At 41.9% G+C, this 21,946-nt stretch overlaps 1 protein-coding gene across 1 annotated transcript in view; it reads left to right on the top strand.

Annotated features, from left to right (window-relative positions):
- Positions 1-19,673, top strand: part of TMEM144 (transmembrane protein 144) — a 30,394-nt gene extending 10,721 nt beyond the window's left edge. The window contains exons 2-12 of the mRNA XM_069977859.1: positions 1,577-1,746; positions 3,986-4,108; positions 8,310-8,409; positions 8,751-8,831; positions 10,181-10,262; positions 11,311-11,384; positions 15,200-15,318; positions 15,757-15,876; positions 17,627-17,724; positions 18,219-18,272; positions 19,461-19,673. Of these exons, the coding sequence (XP_069833960.1) occupies positions 1,608-1,746; positions 3,986-4,108; positions 8,310-8,409; positions 8,751-8,831; positions 10,181-10,262; positions 11,311-11,384; positions 15,200-15,318; positions 15,757-15,876; positions 17,627-17,724; positions 18,219-18,272; positions 19,461-19,544 (1,074 nt within the window). The 5' untranslated portion in view covers positions 1,577-1,607 and the 3' untranslated portion in view covers positions 19,545-19,673. The remainder of the gene's footprint in view (positions 1-1,576; positions 1,747-3,985; positions 4,109-8,309; positions 8,410-8,750; positions 8,832-10,180; positions 10,263-11,310; positions 11,385-15,199; positions 15,319-15,756; positions 15,877-17,626; positions 17,725-18,218; positions 18,273-19,460) is intronic.
- Positions 19,674-21,946: the final 2,273 nt, after the last annotated feature.

Here is a 21,946-nt window from a genome sequence, read left to right as displayed (position 1 = left end):
TGGATTTAGCTAGCGTACTAAAATCACTGTCCTCAAAAAACACAGGACGTAAGAATGAGGCCTAAGGGTCAAACTAAGTTTAGACTAAGAGCATGTAAATGTAATCATCATTTACTAACATAGTGGTGCCTTGGATTACGAGCATAATTCTTTCTGGGACTGAGCTTGTAATCCAAATCTACTCTTAAACCAAAGCAAATTTTCCCATAAGAAATCATAGAAATGCAGACAATTGGTTCCCCACCCCAAAAATAATGATTTATTATTCTGAATAACATGTAAAACAAATGAAAGAAACATTCAGAAACAGCAGAATATGTGATATTATAAGTTACTGTACAGTAATGGGGAGGATGGGAAACACACAAGGGCTGACAGACTGAAGGGAGCATGAAGGAATGAGCAGGACATATGTGGGCACAGTATAGCAGCACTCTCTGTCCGGGGAGATAGGGGTTACAGCTATGGAGAGATTACCTCCACCGTCCTGTCCCCTGATGTGAGCCCCAGCCTGCAGTGTATCTGCTATGATTTGGAAGGTGAGGGAGACTTCCTGGGTCAGAGTACAGTGCTGTAGACTCCGCTATGTAGACCATTCCCCTCCTCCACTCCCCCTCCCACCCAGTACAGGAAGCTCTTAAACCAAAGCAATGCTCTTAAACCAAGTTACAATTTTGAAAAACTGTGAGCTCTTAAACCAAAACACTTTTAAACCAAGTTACTCTTAAACCAAGGTACCACTGTATGTGTCAATTTGTAAAGATACATAAGGTTTGGAAAAAATGTCTCATCATAGGAAAAACCCTTTGAATGGAACGATTGTGCTGATATAGCTCCTACCGGCGGCAAATAGAGCTCCTACACAGCTCCCTACCATATCAGTGGTATTTTCATTGCTATGTCTAGTTACTGGAAAAACACTTTTTATTACAGCGCGTTTCCAGGAGTGATTATCAATCCCCCCTTCAGAGCATGCTGATAATCAGAGAGCCGTAACTAGACACGGCCAGGACACCGCTCAGGTGATGAGTTCCCGGCTCCCCCCCCCCCCCCCCCCCCGCCATGCATGCTGCAATGAAAGATGCTTTTCCAGTAGCTACACTTTCCAGTAGCTATACTTATGTTCACACTGAGTAAAACAGGATTCCACCTGTCTCAGTGTCCCATAGCCCGTCTATGGGAGAGAGTGCGCTCCTCCGCTGCCACCGCCCTCCGCTTAAAGAAGTGACATGTCAGGGCGGAGGAGCGCGCGCTCTCCCATTCAGAAGCAGTGTCACACTGAGGCAGGCGGGTTTCACACTGATTAAAACTGACAGAATTCTGCCAGTGTAAACATACCCTTACCAATGTAGGGAGCTGTGTAGGAGCTATATCAGCATGGTTGTGCTGACTGGTTCCCTTTAAACTTATGGCTGATATGTATAGAGTGTCTAGAAGATTATTTCCAACAATTGACAATATCACAATACACAATAAGCTTCATATACTGTATGTTTATATTCATAGTTTGTTAATATAGTTAATTCTTCCCATTATTTTTTTTCTGAAATCTATGCTCTGCATTTTTATTTTGTAGATGCAGATAGAGATCCTAAAGAAGCCAAATCATGGAATTCTGGATGATTGACAATAACCATACTGTCCATAGTAGTTCTCATTTAGCACTTGGCTTCACGTCGTCTTTCATATCAGTTGTTTTATTTGGTTCTAACTTTGTCCCTGTAAAAAAGTTTTACACTGGAGATGGTAAGAAAACATAGTTTGTACATTTGACTATTTTTTATGTGTATGTTGGTTTTCATGAACCAGACCAGGGCTCTATAGAAGGCAATGTTTTTTTTTATACTGGCTATGGAAATTCTAAGGCCATACAGATAAAAGGTGATTCAGCCTAGTTCCACATGCCGTATCTCCCAGTTTTTGCATTAAAGTGTAACTGTAATTTATTTATGTCTTTTATGCAGAAATCCATGGTACAATCGATTTTGAGAAACTCTGTAATAGGTCTTATTAGACAAAAAAAAGCCTCCTTCGTTATTCAAAAAGCTGTTTACCACCCCCACCCCCCCTTTATCTGTGCAGTATCAGGCAAATTTGTCTTCATTACAGAGGAGTAAAGTGAAAACGGGTTTGCCGCGTGCATTATAACCTATGGAAGGGGGAGGGGCAGAGGGAGATGAGTGAGCAGGGAGAACAGACAAGAAGTTGTATAGTTTGCAGACTGGGCACATAAAATGTTTGATTCAGAGGTCAAACAGGTCAGGGCTTATCTGGGATCTTGGTGAGAGAAGACTGCAGGATGGGATGTTTTTTTTGTACAGCCCTGCTTTTCTCCTCTCAATTGTCACTCATCCCCTCCCCCATAACCCCTCCCTATAATGGACACAGAAATCCTGCTTCTTCTGATGTGTGTGTGGGTACAGAAGGAAACTCTTTTGCTTATTAAAACCTATTACAGAGTTTCTTAAAATCGCTTGTACTATTGATATTTGATTTCTAAAAAATAACATTTAAATAACAGTTACCGCTTTAACTATATATTTTCTAGGAATTTTTATTGTTATATGTCCTGTCAGGTACACTTTGAGGCTATGTTCACACTACGTAAAACTACTGGGCAACAACGGCCGTAGTTTTTGTGCAGCGGAACACAGCCTATTAAGCAATGGGATCCCGTCCAGAGCGTACACACATCGTATACGCTCCGGCCGGGATCTGTGCGGCCCCGCAAATAACTGACATGTCAGTTTTCTGCGGCTGGAATTCAGTGAAACAAGACCTGTCAGTTCACATCAGGCTCTGGCCGCTCGCTTCACTGTGTGCTATGGTAAGCTCTGATGCGGTCGCACGCTGATGCGCCCGCATCAGAGCTCTGCAGCCAGAAAGATCACCCGGCCGGTACTTAAGTACCGGCCGAGATGATCCGGCCAGAGACCGGCCGTTCCATGACCTCGGCCGGGTCACGGAACGGCCGGTCTCATACGTTGTGTGAACATAGCCTAAAAGTGTAAGGGCATAATTCCTCACTGAATCCTTGTGAAAGTGATGAAATGTCAATTCTTAAAGTGAAAATTTAATTCTTGTTAGATTCCTTATTGAAATAGGGCTTTTTGCTATGGAAAACCTTTTGAAATCTTAAAATAAATTACTTAGTGTGTCTGTAATCATGTGTGTCTGTAATCATTGCTGCACACAGAGATGTGCTCCTCCTCTTAGTGTTTCCATTAGGGCAATAGTGGTTAGTTTGTTGTTGTTTATAAGAAATCCCACTTTAGGGTAGCTTCACACGGGCGGGCTCGCAGCGAGATTCTCGCTGCGAGCCCGGCAGGTCCTGTCAGTTTCCATAAACTACATACTTGCTGCGGACCGCAGCGAGTATGTAATTGTACCGCGCTTAACCCCTTCTACTCCCGCCCGGCTCCCCCGCTGTAAGCAGCATACATTACCTGTCCTTGCTGCACGGGTCCGGCGTCCTGCTCTCCCGCCCGGCCAATCAGTGGCTGCGGCTGGGCAACACACTAATTGGCCGGACGGGAGAGCAGGACGCCGGACCCGAGCAGCAAGGACAGGTAATGTATGCTGCTTACAGCGGGGGAGCCGGGCGGGAGCAGAAGGGGTTAAGGGTGGTATAATTACATACTCGCTGCGGTCCGCAGCAAGTATGTAGTTTATGGGAACTGCCAGGACCTGCCGGGCTCGCAGCGAGAATCTCGCTGCGAGCCCGCCCGTGTGAAGCTACCCTTACTCAGTTAATAATTGCTGTAGTAGCTAAATTGAAGTTGGGCAAGTGATGGACTATTGGCTTCAGATACCCCTCAGCTGTTTTTGCCTACAGGTCATCCATTTTTTTCTTTAATGCATTAATGTGGACCCTTGTATAGGGCATATGAAAATTGTCTGTGCTAAAATGTAAAAAAAAAAGGGTTTGAATGTGCTTGAATTGCTTATCACCATCATTGATTGATTTCTTTACTTTAATCTTTAGGCATGTTCTTCCAGTGGGTTCTTTGTGCAACCATATGGATAGTGTCTTTAGTGGTCAATTTAATTCTCAATTGTCCTAAATTCTGGCCTCTTGCTATGGTTGGAGGCTGTGTTTGGGCTACAGGTAAGACATTTTTTTTTTATTTTCATTCTATTTCTGGTACGTGCTCTCTGTTTTTAAACAAACACTTTTTTAGCCCAAACTTTGGTTATCATCTCACCTATAAGTCATAAGTAATTTTCTATTGAATAATGAAAAGCCCAGAAGGATACTAGCTATAAAAACTGACATATATATCCCCCTAAACAAAACAACAAAGTAATCAGTGCATGGACTATAATCTTTATTAGTCTATCCACAAACAAAAACAACCCATAAAAACAAATCAATAGAGGTGTGAAGTCCCACTTATCCACATATAATGCAATCACAATACATAGTCCGACCATGTCTCGACCACTATCTTATACATCCTAAAAATAAATTTCCAAATGGTACACGATTAAGGAGACGTACATGGAGGAGAAAAGAAGATCACCAGATGGCTGGTCACATTATGTAACAAGTGTGGAAAAGGAGAACCCCATCTTAGACCCCGAAGCATGTTTCGCCCTTATCGGCTTCCTTGCGGTGAATAAACAATTTGGTAGTATATTATTTCATTGAATATTTTTTTGTCTTTATACCATGCCTTTTAAATTTCCTTTACGAGTGCACAAAGAAAATAATGTAGTCGCCACCATGACCCAGAAAAGCTTTTCTTTGTCTCGTGTTCAAACAATTGTTCTTCATATCAAGAAAACACAATGTTCTATTGTGCTTAAAGAGAACAAAAAGTACATCCACCCAGCTAATGATTAGACCCAGATCAGTTATGTAGTTAAAGGGGAACTCCAGGTAGAGGTTAAAAAAATTCCAGTTTTGAAACTACTAAAATTCCATTTGTTTTGGGGGGTTTTGTTCTGTTTTGTGTTTCTGCACTTCCTGGTTGAGCAGTTGTACACAGTACTAAAGGTTCCAGAATGCAATGCTTTTCCTTAGCTGCCCATTCCCCGCCCAAATCTGTTGCAGAACATCTGGACTGTGTTCACACATTGCAGTTTCATTGTGTAACTGAATTATTTGTGGTCCCACCCACACAGCACGCTGTATTCTCTACCTGTAACGCTGATATTGGAATAAAGTAGAGAACTTTTAGATTTTTTTTCTTTTTATTTCCACGCACATATTATGATCAAGCATCTTTTATCTTTGAAGTTGAGCCGCACAAAAAGGCTCTGATCTTCTCTGCCGTTTAACATCATTTACTTGTGTTACTGCATCATTTTTGTGAATACGCTGCAGTACTGCAATGACACTCCAACATGTGTGAACACAGCCCTAATTTCACTGCACACTTCATCAGCGAAATCAGTGCAACACCTGCTTCTGGCTAGTTAGAGATGGTGGATTACTCAGGGGATTGGGGGATCCAGTCAAGCCTCCTGGGACATCACGCCCTGCCCCCTGTCTGCATCATCAGCCTGATCTCAGCAAACACACACAATGTGAGACAGAGGCATGGAAGATTTGTCTCCTAAGGGGGATAGCAGAAGGAGCAGGAGACAATGTGAATTGGCACAGGGGCCATTTTTTTTCACTTCCCGGTTTCTATTAGCTACCAGTGTGGCTGAGCCGCACAGATACGGTAATACATTGTATAGACACATCTATAAAACTTTTTATGTACTTTTAATAGAAAACAAGTTTTCCTCTCCTTAGTTCCCCTTTAAGACATGTACATTGTGGAATATGCTTAGGAAGATTCCGAATTTGCATATGATTTTCTTTTGATTAACAGAACCATATCTTTGCTTCTGCTAAATATATGTATGTGTATGTATGTATATGTATATACACTATATATTTACTCTTGCAGCCAGGAAATATAATAGTTATGCACAATTACAGGGTGTAGGGAACATTAGCTTTGCATGAAGCAGCAGCATGCAAGCTTGACAGTTGTTCTTGTGATCAATAAAGCACCCCGTGATCTAATATTTAACATATAACCCAGGGGTGTCAAACTCAAATACACAGTGGCCCAAAATTTAAAAATTGGACAATTTATTGCTGCATTCGCACTTTAATAATTATCAAGGTGGGCCCACGACTGTCAGAGCAGCATGCTGTGTTCCTGGCACTATCAGTGGTGTGTGTCTCCCAGTGCTGTGCACTATGATAAATGATATGATGATATTATTGAACCCCAACCCATGTAATAGCCAACCCCCTCAATATTGTCCCAGGTAGTAGCCAACCCAACCAAAATTGCCCCACATATTAGCCAGCCCTCCCAATAGTGCCCAAATAGTAGCCAGTCCCCCAAGTGTCCCATATAGTAGCCAGCCCTCCCCAATAGTCTCATATAGAAGTCAGCCCCTAGAACAGAGTTGTTAAAGGGAGCCTGTTACCCATGGACGGCCCCCCGAATGCACCCTACCCCTGTATACAGTCCCCCATACTTACCTCCATCCTGCCGTCCCACTCCTGATGTCAGTCCCACTCATCTTCTCATGTAAGTATGGGGGGGTCGTATCCAGGGTTGGGGTGGGTTTGGGTGGCTGTCCAGGGGTGACAGGTTTTCCCATTAGCTTGGACTTGCCCCTTTCTGCGGCCCAGAGGCCACAGGAGGCGCCCAGCGCAGGAGACATGTGTGATGACGTCACTGCACTGCAGGCATCAGGACACTGCTCACATACTCCTAGGCTGCAGGCTAAAACAAACTGCCTGTGGCTTACAAAATGATAATATGGGCGGTCCGATCAGCTGTCCGGACCACCCATATTATAATCTAATGCGATGGTGGGCCAAATGTAATTCAAACTCTGATTTGACTGGGGGGCCAAAAATAATGGCACTGCGGGCCAGAGTTTGACATGACTGATCTAACTGTTGCATAGGTGGTAACAGAGCTGGATGATTAACCAAATTAATTCAATTAATTCGCCCTTAACTTGTAAATCGATTACATTTTTTTTTTCTTCTGAAACTTGCAAATAAAGCAGTGGCACTCAGGGCGGTTACCGGCGGAATCCCCCGCCCCTGTATGACGCGGCTCCATTGATTTTTCTGAAGCCCCGTCATAGAGGGGGCCGGGCCGGCCCGCCTCCTGTGCTTCAGCTCCGGCCCAGGACACGTGCATAGAATGGCGCCGTACATGGGAACCGGGCCGCAGTTCAAAAATCGGACTGCGGCACCGGCTTCCCCGTGACGGCGCTGATCTATCCCTGGGTCAGATTAAGAGAATGTACCTGATGGTACATCCTTTTTAACTGTTTGCGGGGAACTACAGGGGAATTTACTATTTTGGGACACTGATGTGTCACTATTGGGGGAATTAACTATTTGTAGGTCACTAGTGGGGTTATTAACCACTAGGGGGGGAATTTACTATTTGTAAGGCACTATTGAGGGAATTAACTACTATATGGGAGCTATTATGGGAATACCTACTACTCTGACAGTGCCAGGAACACCACACATCACTCAGTGACAGGAATTCCAATGTACAGAAATGGGGTAAGGAGGGGAGAGAGAGCTACCACAGGAAGAGGAGGTTAAGAGTAGAATCATGCTAGTGTGTGTGTGTGTGTGTGTGTGTGTGTGTGTGTGTGTGTGTGTGTGTGTGTGTAGGCTGCCAGGTGGGTTATGGAGAAAGAAGTGCTGCACTGTGGGGCTGGTTTACAGGTGGAGCAGTATGTGGTAATGGGTTACTGCAAGTGAAGCAGTATGTCTTTTCTGTACTGTGTTGGCGGTGTACTAAAGGTGAAGCAACATTTATTTCTGCTCTGGGATATTATGTGCACTACCTGGTGGTATCTGGCGCTTCATAGTGGTATATGTTTGTTGGTGAGGCCCGAGCATCAACATGGATTGCCGGGTGAGGCCCGAGAACAAAAAGTTTGAGAAGCACTGCTCTATAGTGACCACAGATTGTATGGATGTTTCTGGCTCCTGACTGAGAATACTTGATATAACAGCAGAACAGCGTTTGCAGCTCTGGAGATCCTGTGGTGTGTTCAGGGATGTATCAGCATTGGCAAATGTCCATGTATATCACCACAACTACTTCTCCCTCTACTGCTGTTTAAAAAATTGAGATTTAAAACGAGAATAATTTTTTTTTTAAATGGAGTTTTAATTTTTTTGGCCATATCGCCCAGCCCTAGGTGGTAATTGTGGCACACCCCAGGTTTAATTGATTTCAGGAAACCCTCTTAAGAAACAAGCATACTTATGAGGAAGGTCTGTGCTTCTCTGTAATCATGTTTCATCGTTCCAGGTAATATTACAGTCGTTCCAATTGTAAAGACAATTGGACTTGGTTTAGGCCTTCTTATTTGGGCATCCACAAACCTTCTGACTGGCTGGGCAAGTTCAAGGTACAGATATCTTATGATTTATTATATGATACCGTAGATAAATTATAATATTTTTGCTCTGTTGCGGCACTGGACTATAATAAAGGCAGTAAATCCGGATCAGTACAAGAGTAGAATAATGGATCTACAGATAACTTTTTTTCTCTACATCATATCTCTATGTGAACTGTACTTTGGTTTTCAAAGGGGAACTTGTACTTTAGAGGGGTTTTGCATGCTATTTAATGCTATGCTCTGCGGCCAGACACTGACCTCCAGCATTATATGGCTTAGCTTCCTTCTTCTGCTGCATTGTATTGCTGAATGCATGTAACAGAAACCTTCTGGATTTGTATTTGCAGGTTTGGATTGTTTGGAATTAACCCTGAAGAAGTAGAAAGGCCGTATTTAAACTATGCTGGAGCAGGTCTTTCAGCATTGAGGTATGCGCTGTCATCTTTGGTTACATCATTCACTTTTATAAAAGTGTTTATGGAAAGTGACTGATATTTTTCTTATATTATTAAGTTAAATGCAATCATGGCCCTTTACTTACCCATTACCTTACTATTTACTTCACTTTACTTACTATTCTTTTTATTTACTTAAAGTGGTGACTGTCAGGGCCTTATGATCTATGAGATCAATGGATGAATAAAGGTTCCTACACACCTTCAATAACCGATGGTTGAACAATTGTCTGTCCGTCAGTTATCTCCCCTGACATCCCTCCATCTTCCCCATACACAGAAACATATGGGGAAGGGATTAAGCCAGAGATCTCTGGCTGTGGCTTATCCTTCCCAGAACAACGGGGTTGGTGGTGACTTTCTATCACGCCTGAACCCTATGTTTACTGACATCATCTGTCGGTGAGAACAGTTGGTAGAGCCCCTTACACCTTATACTGATGGCTGAACCTGCCACGGGCGATGGGTATGGCTGACTAAAGTATAATGTGTATGGGGTCTTTTAGTGTTTGCCCATTCATTGGCTGATCTCTGGTCCATTACATTGGGCAGTAATCAGCCCATTTGGCTGGTAATTGCTTTGTGTGAACGGTCCTTTACATTTTCTCTGGTGGCAGTAGACTGCTAGAAACCTCTATGTCTTTCCAGGGGATTTGTACTCTATATAAAAAAAATTCTATGAGGATAAAAGTAGCCTTTGATATATGTCCCTAAACATATTTCTAAGGGAATAACAACCATAACTAAATGTTGTATGTATTTAACAAGAATATTTTTTCACTGAATACTGGTAAATCTGTTTTTGATTACCTTAATCTGTTTTTCCAGGATAATCTAATCTTCTGATATGTCCCTATATTGCTTGGGGTGCTGAGGATGAAAGCAAGTTTCTTACCTTCATCCTCTGCACCATTTTTGGGATATTAGCAGTTTATTTAATCTGCTAATTGGGATGACATTTTGGGGTGGGCCTGCCTCCCCGGCCAGCCCCTGGGGTTGGTATTTCCGCCCCTAGTGAACCAAAACACCTCATTAGCATAGAAGATAAACTGTAAATATCACAGAAACGGCGCCAAGAATGAAGATAAGAAATGTACCTTCTTTCTCAGCACCCTGAGCGCTATAGAGAGATATCAGGAGTATAGATTCTTTTAACCTGCTGATAATTTCCCTTTAAAAGTGGTGGAAAAACTCCCTTTACAGCTACACAATACTCATTAGTAAATTGTCTTTTTTTTTTTTAAATATGAAACTTACATGTGATTTTCAAAATATCAATGTTCCAAATCTTTTCAAATGTACAATTTGTATTTGCTTTTTAGTGCAATTATTTTTCTATTTGTGAAAACTGAAGTAAATGCTCATACCCCAGAGTCAGAAACAACCCCAATTCTAAGGAGTAGTGTACGTATTCTATGGTATCCATTCTATTACATTTTAGCAGCTTGTTAACAATAGGCTGTGCCAGTCAACAAGTATTTCTATCTAGACTTTTTAACTGGCGCACCATATTTTTAGTTACTTATTTTGGTAAAAGGTTTTGTTCGTTTTATTTGAATTAAATTCACCTTTTTAACTTGTAACTGTCACCAGTACTACCCATCTCTTTGTTAGCAAAAAAGATGTGCCCCATAGACTAACATTATGAGGCCGTCTTGTCACATTACACAGAGCCAGGGAATGTAAGATCTGAGTTTTTTTTTCTCCTGGCTTGTTACAATCGGTCTAGGTCTGAGTTTTCAAATGAAAATTTGTATGCTTACTGTGCTTCTTAAAGTAGAAATGACACTGCAGAACCTATTTACACTGTTTACGTAAACTGAAGCTACACTGAACATCAATGTAACATACCAATTTTACTCAGACATTATCCAGCCTTTATGCTCAGGATAAGCAGTTGTTTGAAGAAGCTGATGCAACAGCTGTAGCTTCTTCAGTGTCTGCTTGTATGTACAGTACTTGCAAATTTTGTATATGTTTTATAGCGGCAGTGCAAGGTATTGCAATGTTCTCCTGTTCCATTGAACAAGACTACAATGCAGTACCTTGTGCCACCACTAAATACGGCCTTTACAGGTACAAGCCAGCTCAGAACCGGTGTAAAATTAAAGAAGCTTCAGCACTGGCATAAGAGTTATAGACTCTTTAAGCAGCCTATTGTCAGGGTGCCAGAAGTCAGCCCCCCAATCAATCTAATATTCATGATGACCTAAGTGTAGGACCAGTTATTTTGGTTTATTGACACCAAGTGGACATCTTGAAAAATTTAAGTAGAGTATATATAAAACTATGAATTAATCTTTACCTACATAATAAAAAAAAACCTCTTATAACCCAAACCTAGAAAACAAAAGCCACTTCTGATACTATGAAGACATTTAGGAGACTTTTTGTTACTTTATCAAAATGTAGTCGACTTTATTTTATCTGATTTTTTTTTTTTCCCCTGCAGGTCAACGGCGAGGAAGACACTGTTACAGATGAATCATGGGTAGACAAATTATCACCTTTACAAAGGCGAATAATGTAAGCAAGCAGTAGAATGTGTCAAATCAGCACCATAGTTAGATGTACAATAGCTGAGCTGCAATCTGGGCAGGAAACGAAAACATAGAGTGACGTCTGCAGAGTTGTAAAGAGGTGGTCAATATGAACCTTTCCGTCATTACTGCGTTTTAACCCTTTAAGGACGGAGCCAGTTTTCATTTTTTTGTTTTTGGTTATTTCTCCTCGTATTTAAAAGGCCATTGCGCTAGCATATTTTCCCCTACAGACCCCTACAACAATATGCAACTTGTTTAACTTTTATTTTATTTGACGGCTTTTAAAAAATTAAAACCTTTTTTTAAAAAAATGAAATGTATTCAAAATTGCTCTATTCCCATCCTTAACGCTTTTATTGTTTTGTCTATGGGGCTGTGTGAGATGTAATTTTTTGCACCATGATCTGTACTTTCTTTTGGTACCTTGTTTGCGTATATGCGTATTATTAATTTTTTTCTGGATTTGATGTAAACAAAAATGCTTACGCCGTTTACCGTTCAAGATTAGGAATATGATAATTTAATAGTTTGGGGCGATGATGCATGCGGCTAAATACATGCGGTCCCCAACTGCATATAGCAACCTGGGACCACACGCTGCAGAGAGGGCTCGCATCGGGAGCCCTCTCTGTTTACCCTTAATGGCCGCAGGACGAGTGTTCTCATCTTGCCCCGTTAAAAGGTTAAGTGGCTAAGTTACATGGATAAAAATCACACTGCATACAGTGGCAGTCTTTGGCACCAAGCACCCCAAGCGAACGCTTGGGGCCCCCAACATCCAGGGGGGCCCCCACGCCCCGCTCTTGTGCTCGAAACCGCTGGACAGGGCCGCTGCCCCGCTCGCTGCTGCCATCTGAGCTGTAACTATGAGCAATCGTAATGAGCGCTCATAGTTACATGCAGCAGCACTGACAGGGCAGGAGACATTGGCTCCCTTCCTGTCAGTCACTCTTGTGGCCGCAGGAAGGGTTTTCCCTGCAGTCACAAGTGGCAGCTTTGTCCTTGTGGTGCCGGCACTCCAGTGACATCACTGGAGCATCGGCGCCAGGACAAGGGGAGTGCGGCCTCTTGTGATCACAGAGAAAACCCTTCCTGCGGCCACAAGAGTGAAGAGAAGAGGAGACGCCCGGACCCAGGTGAGTATAAGTGTTTGTTTTATTGTGTTATATACTATATGGGAGGGGGAGCACACAGGGGTCTGTTTAACTGGTGGAGCGCACATCGGGGGTCTATATAAGTGGGGGGAGCACACAGGGGGGCTATATAACAGGGGGAGCACACAAGGGGGCTATAGACTACTGGGACTTCACAGAGGGGTCTATATACTACTGGGGGCAGCACACAGGGGGTCTATATACTTCTGGGGGAGCACACAGGGGGCTATATATAACTGGGGGAACACACACTATATACTACTACTGGGGGAAGCAAACAAGGGGAATATACTACCAGGGGCAGGACACAAGGGCTATATACTATTGGGGGCAGCACACAAGGAGTATATATTACTGGCGGTAGCGCACAAGGGGTATATACTACTGGGGGCAATACACAGCGGTCTATTGTTTTGAAACGCGTGTTGAGGGGGGGGGGGCCCAGACATAACTTTGCTTGGGGCCCCAGAAATGCCAAGACCGCCCCTGACTGCATAGTGTCCAACCAATCAGCTGTATACAGTGCATGCTAGTTGAATAGTATATTGTGGGTTATCACTGTTTCAGTTGCTGCAGTCACAAAAGTATAAAATGTACAGATTCTTTTACCATAATGGTGGAATCAAATGCAATTTTTTTTCATCCACTTCAGTTTGTTCAGAGGTCCACACCACTGTGGTTGGTTCAAAAAGTGCATTTGTGACTCCAGCTTCAAATAACTCTTTATTGTAAAAGTCCTATATGGCTTGTTATTATGCTATAACTAATATGGTGGACTTTATAAGCAATATAATAATAAAAATGTAATGATAATTAAAGAGGAGTTGAGGCTCAGTGTTTGTGATACACTCCAGCACACCTCACCACTGCTTCCTCCTCCCTCGTCTTCATGTATAATCAATGCAGCCTGGCCTCCTGCTCGCTCAGTTGTCAGTTAGTATCTGCCAAAACAGTACAGTATAGTATACAGTATAATTGAATCTCTGAGTACAAATAATATGTTGGACCTGTGGTCTAGGGGTAAATCACTTGTTTATAGCCCACCAGAAGTTCTTTCTTTGGTTCGAATCCCATGATTAACATGAAATATATTTATTTTTCATTATTATTCAGGCTAGGTTCACACTACGTATATTTCAGTCAGTATTGTGGTCCTCATATTGCAACCAAAACCAGGATTAAAAACACAGAAAGGCTCTGTCCACACACAATGGTGAAATTGAGTGGATGGCCGCCATATAACAGTAAATAACTGCCATTATTTCAATATAACAGCCGTTGTTTTAAAATAACAGCAAATGTTTGCCATTAAATGACGGCCATCCACTCAATTTCAACATTGTGTGAACAGAGCCTTTCTGTGCTTTCAATCCACTTCAGTCAATACTGACTGAAATATACGTAGTGTGAACCCAGCCTCAAAGTGCAAAGAATTCTCGATCAGGTCCAAATTAGTTTAGTACTTTTAACACAAAGATGAGAAAAAAAAAAAACCTGTATATTTTCTATCTCTGTATTAAAAAACTAATTTAAAAACTAATTTGGACCTGATTGGGAATTCTTTGCATTTTTAAAAATGATTCAATAATGAGAAAAATAAATAATTATATTTCATTTCCATCTGGGGACTCGAACCGAAGAAAGAACTACCGGTGGGCTCTAGACAGGCAATTTACCCCTAGACCACAGCACCAACACGTTTGGGCTAAGAGATTCAATTATATCTGAGTGTTTTTTTCAGACATAAGCTACAAAGGACTGATTTGCAATCAGAGACACTAAATCACAGCTGAGCGAGTGGGAGACTGGGCAGTATTGATTATTAATAAAGCAGAGGGAGGAAAAAGAAGAGGTGAGGTGTGCTAGAGTGCGGCATAAACACTGAGGTGCAACTCCTCTTTGACTCTTCATTACAGTAGGAGACGAGAAATTATGCATAATCCTCTCCAGACAAATTACCAAAAGCTACATGTTCACCAGGGGACTGCCAGCTACAGCACAGTTCCCTTTAAGAATGTGGAATTACATCTTTTGAGGAGTCTTAGAAAAAAAATTAGTAATGTCCTTGCTTAAAGGGAATCTGTCACAATTTTATCCTGCCTTAAATGAGGGCAGCATAAACTAGTTACAGAAATGCTGAACAGATTGGTGTATTACTTTTTTTTTCAGCTGTTCTCCTAATATGTAGGAGAATAGGATTCTTGCCACATCACTACCCCCCCCCCCCTCCAGCTGCTGATTGACAGGTGACTGCCTATATACAGCATAGATAGATAACTAACAATCAGCAGCGGCTGGGTGGAGTTTTCTGCCTCTCAAAAATATCCAGGACTGCTGGGCTCATGCTTATAATGGAAAGGACTACTTATTGTTCATGTTGTTCAGAAGTATTTCTCTGGATCAGCTGCACAGAGCAAAGTGATATGTCATTCTGTTCAGATTCTTTGTCACAAGTTTATGCTACCCTGAGATAGGACAGTATAAACCTACTGACAGAGTCTCTTTAATAAATATTTGGATAATAGACCTTTGCTACAGAATTGCTTGTAATGCAGTGTAATAGGTAAGCAATAAGGTTCTCCTTGATTTTTCACTTTATATGTAAGACATCAGTTCCTTATTTTATCTTTTCTGTCTGTAACAGAGGGTCAGCAATGGCAGTAGTAGCCGGAGTTCTCTATGGTTCCAGCTTTGTTCCAGTTCTTTATATCAAAGACCACAGTAAGAATAATGAAAGCATATATGCTGGATCAAGTCAGTTTGGTAAGAGAACTGTTAATCAAATCTTGCATAATTCTGTTTTTTGTGCCTTTGTTTATAGTAAAAAAAAAAATGACACTTACAATTTTTTTTATGTTCCTCTGTCCTGTAAGAATTATGGGGAAAAATAAACTTTGCAGCATAAATGTATTTTGCTTTGATCTTTCTTGGTTCTGGGCACTAACTTGATGTGTGGGAATGAAGACCAGTAAAGGGCATCCCATAATGATTAAATGGGTGACTAATCCACTATTCAATTGCAATACCAGATGTAATTTTGTATGCGGTGGTAAATTACTACAAACCTGCTTTATAAGTGTTCACTGCCTCGATGATGATGATATTGTGAGTGGAGAAACATTTATACCTCCTGCTTTCCTTTACAGAACCTCAGGTACGATTATTTCGGAAGTTGCTGAAATATGTTCTTCTTTCTTTCAGATCTTGATTATGTATTTGCACACTTCAGTGGAATATTCCTCACTAGCACTGTATACTTTCTTATTTACTGTGCTGTCATGAAGAACAATCCCAAGGTCTACCCAAAAGCCATACTGCCTGGTACGTTTAGGGGGGGGGGGGGGATACAAATTTTGGGGGGCACAGACTTTAGGAGATATCTGGACTTTTCAAGGAAACTTTAGAAGGTTTGCCATCCTGACTGTAAAATACATAGAACTTATTTGATTTGGCATTAAGCTCAGTGTCGACATTTAGGTGTTAGCACTCCTAAATGTCTTTTAATTTTGTAATGAGATTTAAAGCAAAATAGCTAGCCTTTGAGTATAATTTATTTTTCCTATTCTATATTTTTAAAACTTTTGACTGCTTATTTTGTCACGGTTTTAGATGCAGATCAGCCACATTCAGTGCGGCTAATCTGTGTCTTTTTTGTAAGTTAAAGGGAACCAATCAGTCCAATTAGGCTGATTTGGTTCTCTGAAACACTGTATAAAGCTCCTGTGCAGCTTGTGGCACATACTGGCTGCAGCAGCAGCTTTTAAAGGGGTAGTGCGGCAGTAAACAATTATTCACAGAATAACACACATTACAAAGTTATACAACTTTGTAATGTATGTTATGTCTGTGAATGGCCCCCTTCCCCGTGCCCCACCACCCCCACCCGTGTACCCGGAAGTGTGGTGCGCTATACATACCTGTCATGTGCCGACTCGTCTCCAATCTTCAGTCTGCGATGTCTTCTTTGGACGGCCCGGCCGAATCCCTCCGTGCGTCCTGAGTGCCGGCCGCCCTCTTCAGCGTCATCAGATGCTGAGCCGCGATTGGCTGAGCACAGTTATGCTCAGCCAATCGCGGCTGAGCAGCCCATGACGCGGCAGAGGGCGGCTGGCACTTAGGACGCTCGGAGGGATTCGGCCGAAGACGACATCGCTGACTGAAGATCGGAGACGAGTCGGCACGTGACAGGTATGTATAGCGCACCACACTTCCGGGTATACGGGTGGGGGTGGTGGGACACAGGGAAGTTGTATAACTTTGTAATGTGTGTTATTCTGTGAATAATTGTTTACTGCCGCACTACCCCTTTAACCACTTATTCATCACTTCCACAACAAGGCAATGGACTACCAGAATAGGTTGTCTCTCAGTTTTGCAGTGTATTATAGAAGTAACCAATTCATTTATCCATAAAAAATCTAAAGCAAAAAAAAAACACACAAAAAAACAGTCCCTCCTTTTTTTCCCTTGCAAAATACTTTAAAGATTTTTTTATAAGGCACACGAAACATACAATACATAATAAAACACAATCATGTCATAGGCATCACAAAATAATACCAGTGGAAAAAAAACTCCAAATACCTGAGGAAGACGCTAGTGCAGTGTCGCGTTGTTTAGATGTGTATTGTATGATCAAAAGTTTTCTTCCTCATCCATTCTGGTTGGCTTTTAGAATTGTCTCATGTTAATGGGCTATTATTGGTTACCTTTGAAAATAACATTGACGTTTTTAAAGTTCTCTTTCTGAGTATTCAAGCGTATCATCTTCACCCCGTTACTGCTCTGAATAACAGGTTGGTGGTTTGTGGGTCTTAATATTCTTCACAGGGTTCAATTTAAGCAAACTAATTTGCTACAGTATTCCAAATTGTAAGCTAGTTATGAGCTAAATCAAGCTATAATCAAGCTATAATCCCCATGAAAAACGGCAAATTGTAGAGCTGATACAGCAAAAGAGCCAGTAGTTGGAGCGTTGCATGTTCTACTAATCCAGCTTTTCCTCTAAGAATTTAGAAAATGAAGTAGTTAATGTTTGTAACCCAAGTCTACATTCTTCTATGTTTTAAAGGATTTATCTCTGGAATCCTATGGGCAATCGCCAATTGCTGCTGGTTCCTGGCCAATAACTATCTAAGCGCAGTGGTCAGCTTCCCCATAATAACCGCGGTCAGTAGTTTCTTCATGATAAATGTAAAGATAATGCATAAATCATGCAGTAGAAATGTGTCTGCTTAATGTCAAGCATTCAGTTATTCAGTAAGATGTGACCTTAACTGCATATGGTATCGGCAGGGTCACTGAGCCATTAGGTATCTTGATAAAATAGTAACACATTTTGTTGTTAAAGGAATTATTCTAATTGTGGCTGTTTGTGTTTATGTAACTGAAAAGTTAACATTTTCCCAGATAGCTTTGATTCATTTGCATTAAATGAAAAAGGCTGGATTTATTAGGCATTCTTTATTAGGACGTGATTCAGAGAGCTTGCAGAGAAGTTACATACAGATGTTAGTAAATCTGTTTCTTGGAGAGAACTTGCATTGCTATCTATATAGTTGTCACACATTATATAGAAATATACACAAACACCACTACAGACACTAATGGAAGTATTCCAGTATCTGTGTTACCTAATGATTTCTTCCTTAATGTTACTACAGGGCCCTGGATTGATTGCTGCACTTTGGGGTGTCCTAGTCTTTAAAGAAATAAGGGTAAGGTGTATCCTTCCAATTCTGATATACTGTCATATGTAGTTGGCAAATCTGTAGATCAAGCTGTGCCTTATCCTGTGAGTGTTCTGCACGTTCTCCCATATGAAGCCATGGCTCATCTTTGAGCAGCGGGTATGGCCAACAAAAGTATAAGGCATATGTTGACCTTTACTTTTCATTAAACCGTTAAAGGGAACCATTCACCCCGTGGCCCCCGTTAGAAACAGACAAACAGTTACATAAAGGTCAATATACTTACCATATCGCTCCCGGTCCCGTCCCGGATCTCGTTGTTGACACGGAGAAATCACCGATTCTTCTTCTCCCGCCCATTATGGTAATGAGCTGAGATGAGTCCAACGTCCATAGGAAACGACGGACGAGTCCAACTTATTCATGAGGTCCTCTTCTCGTCGCCGCCCATCCACGCCTCCTGGAACTTGATTGACGTCTTCAGTCTTCAGTCTCCTCACGAATTCCCGCGCAGGCGCCGTTGCGAAGGTCTCGTCATCTCTTCTGCGCCTGCGCGGTAAACAGGATACGTGCTTGTGACGTTCCTGTGTACCGCGCATGCGCGAAGTCCAACACGTCACTTCAGCTCTGACAATCGGCGCACGCGCAGTAAACATTGAAGCTGTGGAGCGGCTTCAATTGTGAACTGCGCATGCGCCGAAAACGACCGTCACGGCGCCTGCGCGGGATCCGGCGAGAAGAAAGAAGACGAGGAGGAAGAAGACCCGGCGTCAATCAAGTGTCGGAGGCGGGGAGAAGGCTGGACTTCGGGCCAGCGGCGCTCATTACCATAATGGGCGCGAGAAGAAGAATCGGCGATTTCTCCGTGTCAACAACGAGATCCGGGACGGGACCGGGAGCGATATGGTAAGTATATTGACCTTTATGTAACTGTTTGTCTGTTTCTAACGGGGGCCACGGGGTGAATGGTTCCCTTTAAGAAAAAATATTAACTGGAACTTTAATGGTGCGTTCACACCTACAGGATCTGCAGCTGATTTTCTGCAGCAGATTTCATTTAAATAACTGAACACAGCATCAAATCTGCTGCAGATCTGCTGCAGATCCTGTAGGTGTGAACGCACCCTAATACTACTTTAAATTGGTGTAACTTGTTTTTTCAGTATATGTAAAATGTAAATTTTTAACATTTTTTTTCTTTCTTTTTTTTTCTAGGGATTAAGAAACTACTTGCTGCTGATACTGGCATTCTGTATTGTGCTCTCAGGTTCTCTCCTAACAGCTTTCTCCAAGACGTGATTTAGCCACTAGGTGGTGCTGCTCATGTTCTTATTTGTTACATTTGCAGACTGCACCATGTCTTTATGTTTACTTAGATTTTTTCTATGATGTTTAAATTTCTGTTAAAATATACTGTACATACTTTTATTACTGTGCACTCTATGTAATTATTTCATCAGATGCCTGTCTATTTCTTTATTTTTCTGTATCCACTTTTATTGTGTACTGAGTCCTTTTCAGTGTGGGTGACATTCACACATAAATATGAGTGCAGTAAAATCCATGGGATATGTTTAGGGAGCGTCTTAAAGGGAAACTAGGATGAAAGTAAGTTTTGTACCTTGATCCTCAGCACCATTTTTGTGTTCTTTGTAGTGTAATCCATATGCTGATGAGGCTTATTGGGGCACTGGAGACTGGACTCCATGCACCAATCCAACTCGGCCCCTTCTAATGAATATTCACCCAGCACTCTGCAGTGATGTGTGGCGGAGTGGTGTCACTACAGATTTTAGCGTAACAGTTAGTCCTACCCATAGTGCACCACACCACCTCCTTAGCCTATGGAGTAAACGTGAGGCTGGGTTCACGCTACGTATATTTCAGTGAGTATTGTGGTCCTCATATTGCAACCAAAACCAGGAGTGGATTAAAAACACAGAAAGGATCTGTTCACACAATGTTGAAATTAAGTGGATGGCCGCCATTTAATGGCAAATATTTGCTGTTATTTTAAAACAATGGCTGTTATATTGAAATAATGGCCGTTATTTACTGTTATATGGCAGCCATCCACTCAATTTCACCATTGTGTAGACAGAGCCTTTCTGTGTTTTTAATCCACTCCTGGTTTTGGTTGCAATATGAGGACCACAATACTGAGTGAAATATACGTAGTGTGAACCCAGCCTAAAAGTGCACGGAAACAGTGCTTAAGGTTAAAAATCATGCCTTCATCCTCAGCGTCCTGTGCGCTATAGGGACATATTAGCAAGTTAGATGCTTCTAACCTGCTGATAGTTGCCCTTAATTTTTTTTATTTTGTTTACCATTTATTGTATTAAACATTGGTGATTTATTAACACTACAGTTAAAAGGGTTGTTTTGAGGGACACAAAATGTCTCATCTCTGCTGATCACCTGCACATCCTTCTGCTCTGTCCATAAGAAGGGACAGGTGTAAGTCCCGAGCATTGCATGCCGGCATATTTACATCCAATCACAATATGCAAGAGCAGCACAATGTCAGCAACATAGAGCAGATATTAATCATTGCATGCGGGTGTGGTTTCACTGGCACACAATAATTGGGACCTACACCTGCCCCCTCTCAGGTGGTCTAATTCCAAAATGTGAGAAGATTGAAAGTAAGCATTGGGGAGCAGAAGGAATGAGACCCCTTCAATGTCTGAATTACTTTACTATGCATCTAGTATAACTTTTTGTCATTAATAATATAGTTTATTTTAAATTAAATCAAACTGTAAATCCTGACAAGTGGACCTACAATAGTTCATTTGATTTGTTATAAAGTGCATCATAAAAGATGCGTTTCAAGGGAGCCCTGCCATTCCAGGAGGAAACACTCTGTATGTACCATTATAGCTAATCTCACACTGTCAATACCTGACTAAGGGACGTTAGACCGTGCCAGGACACAAATGAGTGCCGATCAGCAAGTTCAGTGCTCATTTGCAGTGGCTTTACACAGCACGATAAATCAAGCGGCCGGGATTCATGAACAAGGCAGGATTCCGGATCACAAGCAGAGCAGAAGGTTTACACAGAAAGATGTGTGGCCGATAAGGGTAAATGCACATTATGGAACCCTGACAGATCACCCGCCGCGGATTCCGCAGCTTGCGGACACGCGCATCTCCGCTTGTCCCATAGGCTTCATTGTATGGTTTGCCAGATTTTGACTGTCTGCCTGAGGATTAAGCGGGTTCATTCTGCGGGCGGAAAGCAGAATCTGGCAAACCATAGAATGAAGCCTATGGGACCAGCGGAGATGCGCGCATCTGTCAGTGTCTGTAAGCTGGCGGGTGATCGGCCGGGATTCTGTAGTGTGCACATACCCTAACAATACATTTTAAAGCTTGCATGAAAGATGCAATCAGCTGCATATCAGGCCTTTTGCCTCTCCATGGCTAATCGTTGTCAATTTTACACTGTCCAAAGAAGCGTTTCTACCAATGTTGCTGACTGATAGTTGGCCTGTGTTAACCCTTTAAGGACGTGGCCCATTTTCGTTTTTACGTTTTCGGTTTTTCCTCCTTGTGTTTAAAAGGTCATAGCACTTGCATTTTTCCACCTAGAAACCCACATGACCCCTTATTTATTGCGTCACTAATTGTACTTTGCAATTACAGGCTGAATTTTTGCATAAAGTACACTGCGAAACCAGAAAAAAATTCAAA

Source organism: Dendropsophus ebraccatus, chromosome 7, assembly GCF_027789765.1.
Source record: "Dendropsophus ebraccatus isolate aDenEbr1 chromosome 7, aDenEbr1.pat, whole genome shotgun sequence".
In the NCBI taxonomy this organism is placed as follows: domain Eukaryota; kingdom Metazoa; phylum Chordata; class Amphibia; order Anura; family Hylidae; genus Dendropsophus; species Dendropsophus ebraccatus.
This window is presented reverse-complemented; position numbering and strand designations above follow the sequence as displayed.